The sequence below is a fragment of the Eucalyptus grandis genome, chromosome 8 (assembly GCF_016545825.1).
Source record: "Eucalyptus grandis isolate ANBG69807.140 chromosome 8, ASM1654582v1, whole genome shotgun sequence".
Classification (NCBI taxonomy): domain Eukaryota; kingdom Viridiplantae; phylum Streptophyta; class Magnoliopsida; order Myrtales; family Myrtaceae; genus Eucalyptus; species Eucalyptus grandis.
In genome coordinates this window covers 41,999,145-42,008,252 of record NC_052619.1, presented here as the reverse complement: position 1 = coordinate 42,008,252, position 9,108 = coordinate 41,999,145, and the positions used below count along the sequence as shown (strand labels likewise).

The 9,108-nt window shown below is 41.2% G+C and overlaps 1 protein-coding gene across 2 annotated transcripts; it reads right to left on the bottom strand.

Annotated features, from left to right (window-relative positions):
- Positions 1-539: 539 nt before the first annotated feature.
- LOC104414463 (omega-hydroxypalmitate O-feruloyl transferase) lies at positions 540-8,191 on the bottom strand. 2 transcript variants are annotated; one of them, XM_010025598.3, is made up of 6 exons: positions 8,102-8,191; positions 7,238-7,820; positions 6,628-6,681; positions 4,278-4,741; positions 1,290-1,616; positions 540-1,164 (listed from the first exon to the last, which is right to left on the bottom strand). In XM_010025598.3, exons 4-6 carry the CDS (start codon positions 4,707-4,709, stop codon positions 619-621), a joined length of 1,305 nt encoding a protein of 434 aa, XP_010023900.1. In that variant the 5' UTR covers positions 4,710-4,741; positions 6,628-6,681; positions 7,238-7,820; positions 8,102-8,191; the 3' UTR covers positions 540-618. The 2 variants fall into 2 exon arrangements, with proteins under 2 accessions (XP_010023900.1, XP_039155453.1); XM_039299519.1 differs by lacking the exons at positions 6,628-6,681; positions 7,238-7,820; positions 8,102-8,191 and having other exon boundaries at positions 4,278-4,797.
- Positions 8,192-9,108: the final 917 nt, after the last annotated feature.

Here is a 9,108-nt window from a genome sequence, read left to right as displayed (position 1 = left end):
AAAAATAAAAAGAACATAATCTTTATATATACAAATGGAAATCCCTAAGATGTAATTATTACATAGCAGCTTTAGGGCATACATCTAACAGTAACTCCAAGTATAATTTCGGTAGGATCTTTGTGAACAACCTTTCTTAAATCCTCAAAATTAATTGCTTGTACATCAGCCAGATTTTCAATGTCACAATTTTCTGTTGCCTCCACAAAGGGAACTCCTAACTTCTTTGGCAATCAATGACCATCCTCCCTCGAGAGTCTTTGACTAACCTCCCTGTAGGTGGGTAGTAGTTGTTGAAATTGTTTATAAAAGAGATGACTGTTGGACATAAAAAAGAGTGATTGTTGACATGAAGTGGGGTGATTGTTGATCATGAAAAGTGGTGATGATGGAGAGAATGTTTTATTAAATTTGTCTCGGACAATGGTAACGAAAAATAAACATGAGAAGTCGTGAGATATATTCGGAATTGCAACTAATTATCAAGAAATTTGAGACTAAACCCTTAAAATTGATTCATTAAATAAAATGATGGATTCCATTCAGGTGTTGAATATGATGATCCACTTGTAGTTGGTCACACTTTGTAAACCAATTTTGAATAACAATATTATTGTACTAAGCCTCGTTCAGATCATAAACAAGCTTCTCAAAAGTATTCATGGCTGAAAGGGGCAAACCCAACACCACCGTAATGCCTTTCTCTTTCTCTTTCCCTTCTGTCATAAACAAGCAGGTTTCCCTTAGTAGGTCACCCATCCCAAACCTCGGCTCTCCCCATCCAAAGTCCGTGTAGCCATACCCGAGCCCTGTCCATGAAGTTATTACTAGAGTGCCCAGAGGAAATCCCTGATATCGATACATGTCCAAATAGTCGATCCTTGACCGAATGTAGTTGTCGGTCACGCTCTCGATTGCCTTCTTCATTCTCCCCGCGGAAGCAGAGATTGGCTCCTCAATCAACTCTCCGACCGAGCAGAGACAACAGGGCAAGGCCACGGCGTTCCCAAAGTATCCGTCGGGCAATGGTGGTGTTAGTCTGTACCTGAAATTGACTGCTAAAAGAAGTTTTGATTGTTGGTGGAGTTTCATCTTGAGGGCCACGCTTCGAGCCCGCCACACGAAGGCTGCAAGTGCTATGAAGTTGGTGCAACTGCCTGTTACCTGTGGTTCAAGATGAGTAGATACTTTTTGCGACCAGATATTCATGTAATGCATAATTGATGGTTGTAATATACGGAGATGTCTATGAATTGACACTACTTATTATCGTAAATATAGAGATTCACCTGTTCATCTTTTGTTGCCTTTATTTTTAAGATTGCCAGCTTCTCAGCATCAAAGTGGAAAGACTTTTGTACGAATTGTTGCTCCTCATATAATGCCGTCATGTTTGATACATCACTTATGTGAACAAATTCATTGTAAGGACAGGTGATTCGAGGAGGCAGCCTTGATTTTAGGACAGTTCTATCGTGACAAGGGACGAGGGATAAAGGCTCGCCTCTTGCTATTTCAGCCCACGCGTTCATAAAATTCATTGCCGACACACCATCTGCTATGCAATGACTAAGTGTGATCCCCAATGTGAAACCTCCACATCTGAATTTCGTCACCTGTGATATGTCTCCAAAGTAAATAATATCTCAACTTAAAATGCAGAACGAATAAATATGTGATTAAGTTCTTGCATGGATTGAGTTTATGCACTTTGGCTCAATTCGTTTCATAGAAAATGAATGTTATGAAAATCGTTTTTCTTAAAGTGATCACTTTTACTGCTTACAAATATAAATGAATGAAAGATATTTTCATTATTCACAAAAATATTTAGACATAAATTGCTGTCGATAATGAAAACATTTTTCATTGACAAATAATTTCAAGTGATACGAACGATCATTTTTAAGATGATATTTTTCAAATTAATCATTTTCATGAATAAATAAAACCTTCTTGTACATCCGAAGTCTTGCAGCCAGTCAAAGCCACTGGATTCAATGGTGCAAATGGAATTTTTTTTTTGGTCTGATCCTATATTTATTCTATAAGCCACTATGTGGGCAAAAGAACGCTTCAAGTATCATAACTTGGCACAAAGAGACACTTAAGTGCCATAACTTATGAAAGGTGCATTTAAGTGCCACATTTGAAGAAAAACGGATCACTTAAGTGCCACTCCGGCCAAAGTTTGGCCAAAACGCCGCCGTGGCATTTTTCCGGCGAAGCGCGCCCAAAACGACGCCGTTTTGCACGCTGACGTGGCCAAATAATGCAAAAACGGCGTTGTTTTGGGCTGACGTGGTAAAAAAAAATAATAAAAAATAATAATATTAATTAAAATTAAATTTAGTTAACATATTAAAAAATAATAATTTTAAAATTATAAAAATTAAAAAAAAAAGGAAAGGGGGAGGCGGGTGAGGGATCGGTCCTCGGCTGCCGTCGCCGCCGTGACCTCGCCGTCATCCTTTGGGAAGGGCCGACAACGGCGGGGGGGAGGGTTGGCCGGGGTCGCCGGGCCCACGGCCGGGGGCGGTGACCTCGGTTGACCGGTGGCGAGGCTCACGAGCCCTCGCCCGATGCCGGCAAGGGTTGCAGCCCTCGCCCGGATCTAATGAGGGTTGGTGGCCCTCCCTAGATTTGTGTCCAATGGCGAGGCTCGCGGCCCTTGCCTAGATCGGTGAGGGTCGGTGGCCCTCGCCCGGTCGGGCCAAGGGCCGCCGCTCGTAGGGCGACCCCGGCGGGCGGCGGCCCTTGGCCCGGCCGGCAAGGGCCCCGACCCTCGCCGAGATTTGGGCGAGGGCTGCAACCCTCGCCTTGATCTAGGGCGAGGCTCGCGAGCCCTCACCGCCGGTCGGTTGGGGTCGCCGGCCCACGGCTAGGGCCCGGCGACCTTGGTTGACCCTCCCCTGCCGTCGCCAGCCCTTCCCGGCGCGGCGGGCGGCGGTGGAGGGCGATCCCTCACCACCTCCCCACATTTCCTTTTCTTTTAAATTTTTTTAATTATTATTTTTTAATATTTTAGCTAAATTTAAATTTAAATTTGATTTAATTAGTTTAATTATTATTTTTTTACCACGTCAGCTCAAAACGACGTTGTTTTTGCATTATTTGGCCACGTTAGTGTGTAAAAAGCGGCGTCGTTTTGGGCTCGGTTCGCCGGAAAAATGCCATGTTGGCGTTTTGGCCAGACTTTGGTCAGATTGGCACTCAAGTGATCCCTTTTACTTCGATTTTGGCACTTAAGTGTATCTTTCGTAAGTTATGGCACTTAAGTATTCCTTTGTGCAAAGTTATGGCACTCCAGGGGTCCGCACGTCCTACTATGTGTGTTGTATGCCGTGCGTAGGTTGCAAAACCCCGCTCTCTCATTCATGTGTTCCCACCTTCACCCCCTTAGAAGGTGGGGAATCGAGTTCTCTATTTTCCCATTTCAAGTGGGAAGGGTGGCCACTAAGGCAAGTTCCAGTAATTGGGGCAAATGGATTTAGCGGAGATGATCTTGACCTATGCCATATATCACTAACTTCTTTCCTTGAAAAAGGGAAAGATTTGCCTAGACTCGATACATTGTGGACGGATTTGATGAATCTCAATTGAGACTTTAGCAAGATAAGTTTCTTCCAATTAGGAAAAGTTAATCTCTCTAACTTTTTTATGGTTAAGTTACTATCTGCATGTATACTTTTTAAGTTTTTTTTTTGTCAAATATACTTTATAAGTTAAGAAAGTATTTAATTTAAAGCATTGAGAAAGTTACTTCTTACTTTTGGACACATGGAGAGGCTCCTTCGAAATACTTCTTGTCATCGAGAGAGATACTAATTAACTGGATCAATGACTAAACTTACTAGAAATGATTATATTTACTTTTAAAAACTAAAACAAATACTAATTCTACTTGAAAAGAAATTCTTATTAAAGAAAAGTTAATAATAACACTTTGATAGTGGTTCCTTTTCCAACAGAAAAAAATCAAGTTCTCCATCAAGTAAATGGAGATAATAGTAGTTAACTTTATGTGGATATTATCAGATGAAAAGTCACTAAATGCATCGAAGAAATTACCCAATGCAAAAAGCAACTTGAAAGTTCCTATTTATTATAAATAGAAAGTTAATATTACTATCTAGTTGTTCTGATATGAAAAGTTACTAATTTAATGTGAGCTAAGTCTACCAAAGCAAATTCACTATCATGCTTAATGGAAAAAAAAAAAAACCAAATAGAAAGTACTCTCAAGCATAAATATAAAAAAGAAGATTGTTCCTTACCTGTGCAGTTAGAAGAGGGGCAACTTCAAGTACATGTTCCATAGGATCTCTGTAAACAAGCTTACCTAAAACATCAGAATCGAAAATTATTAAATTACCCAGAATTTTCATGTCACAATCAGCCAGTGCCTCCACAAATGGGACTCCTAACTTCTTTTGGCAATCAACGACCAACTTCCGACGAGAGTTTTTAGCTAATCTCCCGGCAATTGGATAGTAATGAACCAGAACTTTGGCCAGAGCTTGCTTAATCACGTCCACCACTTTTGCGTCACTCCTGTCGAAACAATAAACGGTCGGCACGATTGCGGGAGCCATTTGATCAAGGCTACTTAAGAACATGGAACCCTCGGGTGTTTCATATTCTGGTAGGACGGCGACGGGGCTAGATCTTTCTACTTTTAAGATGTTCCTCTTTGCGGGTGCCTCCATAAAAGAAGTCCGGAGATTTGCAATCCGCTCTCCTTGTTGAAAATAAAAAGAAAAGAATGTGCTGAGAAGTACAAACAAAGTTGATAAATAGAGGAAAGCTACACATAAATAAAATAGCTATATGTCTTTGCATATATACACAAAAATTCAAAGTGGAATTGAATAACTTCATCTTCACTCGTAACTTGGAATGATATAAAATCACACGAAAGAAAAACCATGAAGAGTTGAGGAATAGGAAAAATATGAGTAAGAATATATCCACAAGCGGTATGAATTTTAAAATGGAGGATGGAAAATGAAACTTCAATCTGGTTCCATGATAAAAAAAAAATGTCACTTCATAAGCTTAAATTGTTAGGTGGAGTATAAACTTGTAGTTCTGGGGCTTAGGCTGCGTTTAGCTGGATTTTGGGAAAAGCCTTTGGGAAATGCAAAGAATTTTAAATTAGAAGAGTTTTCCAAAATGCAAATTATGTTCGGTAAATTGCAATCTAAAAGTCCATTGTGAAGTACCCTTGAACAAAATAGTGTTTGGAGAAATTTATATTTATAAAGGACTTTTGTGATAAAAGAAGAAAAAAATAGTTGGTTGGCGAAGGATAGGCGCCCGCCAGTGATCGAAATTTGTTGTCGATGGCCGACATTTGAGGTTGCAGGACATTAGGTGGCTGTTGGAAACCACCGGCGAGGACTGCCTGGGGTTGGGTGGCTCTCAACGGGGTTGCGTGACCCAGGTAAAGCCCGCCTGAGGTCACATGACCTCAATGAGGGTTGCTTGGTCATGCTACCCAAATCGCACATGGCCACAACTTTTGTGAGTCCTTGTGATTGCGACCTAGATCGGCAACCCTTCACGGAGGTCACGTGACTTAGATTTGGGTCGCCGCAACTTGCTGGGGGTTGCACGACCAAATCACATGCCGTCGAGACTCATAGAGGTTGTGGTGACCCAGATCGACAGCCTTTCATGGAGGTTGCGTGACTCAGATCTAGGTTGCTACTACTTGCTGTGTAACATCCCGGGCCCCACTGTATAATATTGTCCGCTTTGGGTCACCCGCCCTGGCACGGACGCACCGCCATCCCAGCCATGGTCTTTTCCCTCACGGCTTTAAAACGCGTTACATAGTTAGAGGGACCCAAACCTTATAAGTTAACCAAGACCTCCCTCCCTAGGCGATGTGGGACAAGAGAGGAGGTTGTCACACTAACCACTATGCATGTATACAAAGCAATACCAAATTTCATAACACCAATTCAATATATAAAATACATATCGAATCATATAAAAGTTATTTCTTATCATCAAAAATTTATACTAATATGGAAAACTCATTTGAATCGCCATCAAAAGTCAAGTATCAATGGTCGAATCCATTGAATAATCTCAATCAAAACACATATCAATGGTCTATCCACTGATCAATCTTTTGCTCAATAACTAACCATGATCACGACACAACGCCTTGTGACAAGGCGACCAAGATTCTCCCCTTGGCAAGGTCTCCACCTACAAAGCCGGTGGCTAGGCCCAGAAGGATATCCTAAACCTGGTATGCATACCCCAAAAACCCTTCATTGGGTTCACAGTCATATTGAGCATAAATAGCCATTCTCCAATACCAGAAATCCAATCCAAAAATCAATATCTTAAACCAAACAAATAATATTTTGCAACATAGCCCATCATCCATTTCATACTCATTTCTCAAATCATCATAAATCTTTCCATAAATCAGTCGCAAAGCAATTTCTTGTATAACGTGCTTTTCAAAGATTCACAATCAACCAAAGAGTAGCAATTGCTCGATCTGGCTTTTATGCAATAAAAATGCTCTTCTCAATTCAATATATATACATATATATACTTCAAGACATGATTTTATAAAACCAAAGAAGATATAATACCACTCACCTTGTCGTCTACGATCAAACGACAAACAATACTTGTATCGTCAAACTCAAAGCCCTATCAAATAACCGAAGAATAATGTTAAAATCTAATAAAATTCTATCTCGACTACAAAATGACTAAGTTACGCCTTAACTCTAACAAAAGGACTTATGCGCGCTAACAAATCGCATAACCAAAGCGATTGTTCAAGCCATTTGCAACATGAAGTTTAAACGCAAAACTTGATCAAGCCTTAACTTTTTCTTCCGAACCCCGATCTGAACGTACTTATATTCAATAGAGAGCCCTTGAAACATATCACAAGAATCCCAACTTGGCCATCCCAAAATCAAGCCGAAAAATGACAAAATATGGGCCCAAAGCTGCTGGACGCGTACTGTTCACTGCGCGCGGGAAACTTTGAAATTTTGTTTCGGACAAACCATAAGCTCAAATCATGATCCGTAAAATCCCACGGCTCCACAACACCCTAAATTACCATTCTTGTAAAAATACGCGGCTCAACGACTCCAAAATTAGACTTCGTCACTCAGTTTTCCAAAAATTTCGAATTTAAGTCCTAAATCCAAAAATTACTTCAACCGGACAAACAAGGGGCTTGATCTCTTACCGGGTGCTGTGTTATGGAGTCGAGTCGGCTTGGCGAGGCATCCGAGACGTGCATGTGCCAAAATTCCTTTCCTTTTTCCCCTTTTCTCTTCTCCTTCCTCTTCTTCATCTTTTCTTTCTTTTCTTTTTGGTCGAGGGAACTCTCAGCTTCTATTTAGCCGAGCCCTCTCCCCTCGCCTTTTTGTTTTACTGACTTTTCAGTTTCTTTTTCAGTTTCTTCTTTTGGGGCCCACTAACATTAATATTACATTATTGCATAATATTACATGCTGGTGGCAACCAAATTGCGGGTTGCTGCGAATCGTGGAGGTTGTGGGCGACCCAGATTGGCGGCCCCTCGTGGAAGTCGCGTGACTTAGATCTGGGTTGCTGCGACTCGCGAGGGGTCATGTGACCTAGATCATGCATTGTCATGACTCATATCATGTGGCCCCTCGTTGAGGTAGTTGTAACCTAGATCATGCAGCCCCTCACGGAGGTTGCCTTACCCTCCAACAATAGTCGCTTGGGTCACCGCGACCATGCTGATGTCTCTCTAGCGCGTCATCAACCCTTCGCAATCACGTGCAACTATGCCAGCCGACCTCAATGGAGAAGACAAATAGTGTCATACAATGAGGGCAAGAACGGAAAAACAAGAAGTTGGTGAGGATGGTCTCAGAAAAAAATATTTATGCAACCCTAGCCTTGAGCATGCCAAGAAAACTGAAAGCCCAAGGTAGTCTAGGATTTGCCTTGGCTTTCAACCTTTTGAGTGCCTACTTTCCTCTAATGGGGCTTGCAAATTTTTTGCCAAATACCCAATATTTAACCCAAGGGACTTTGAAAGCCCAAAGTAGCTTGGAAAAGCCATTTTCAAACGTACCTTTACTCCTGCATGATAAAGATTACAACTTGCCAATACGTTGCGAGTTTCACAAGAAGCGTTGTCAATCACACATGTTGCAACACATCAGATATACATGCCAAACAATCCCTGCGTGCACAGCAGGAAGATAGGCCATACATGAGCTTTGGTGATAGTAATTTTTTTCCTTTCCTTTTGTTTTTCCCTCTCGGGCCAAGTACAATGGACACACGACTAAAACTCAAGACGAAAACCAGCATACCTGTAAGAACTGGAGATATTGGAGATGAAACACTTGGCTTTGGCTTCTTTTTGCAGATCCAGAATTTATAGTCGTGGCTTCTCCAGTTTTGGCGTTGAATATGAGATAGTCACATGATGGTACGAATTATTGGTTCAATTATTTGGAGGGGTCTTCACGTTCCATCGTCAGAGGTTACACATACATAACATGTGCGCTGGCATCTTAGTGCCCCCTAGAAAAAAAAAAGCAGCTTGATATATAAAAGTAGACCATGGGATGAAAAAAATATAGCCCACGTTTGATGATTAGGATAATAACTGAGATAGGATGAGATATTATAAAGTATGATATCAAATCCTATAAAGTGTTAGGTACACTTCAAGACAAAAAAAATAAAAAATAAAATACTCAATTAAATTATAAAATTTAAGAATAGAAAATTCAATTAATCAAAGGCTTAGAAAAAACTCTAGATCTATGAATTGTGACCACCTCCACGGTGGCTACGATTGAAAATGGCGAGCACCAACATCGCCGTGTAGCGATGACGCAGATTGGTAAATCTCAAATTATGACAGAGAGGGTGGGTGGGGAAATTTCAGGTCACCACCGGAGTTGTCTTTGCGACACCTCAGATTGATCGAGGTCTAGGTTGTCAATGATACCAAAGATTTATAGCCTCTTCATCATCATCTTCCCCTCTTCCCTTGAGAGGTACAACGTCCTCCATTAGGATTCTAGCGTCGTGGTGGAACCTATTAGTCCACCATGATAGTGATCA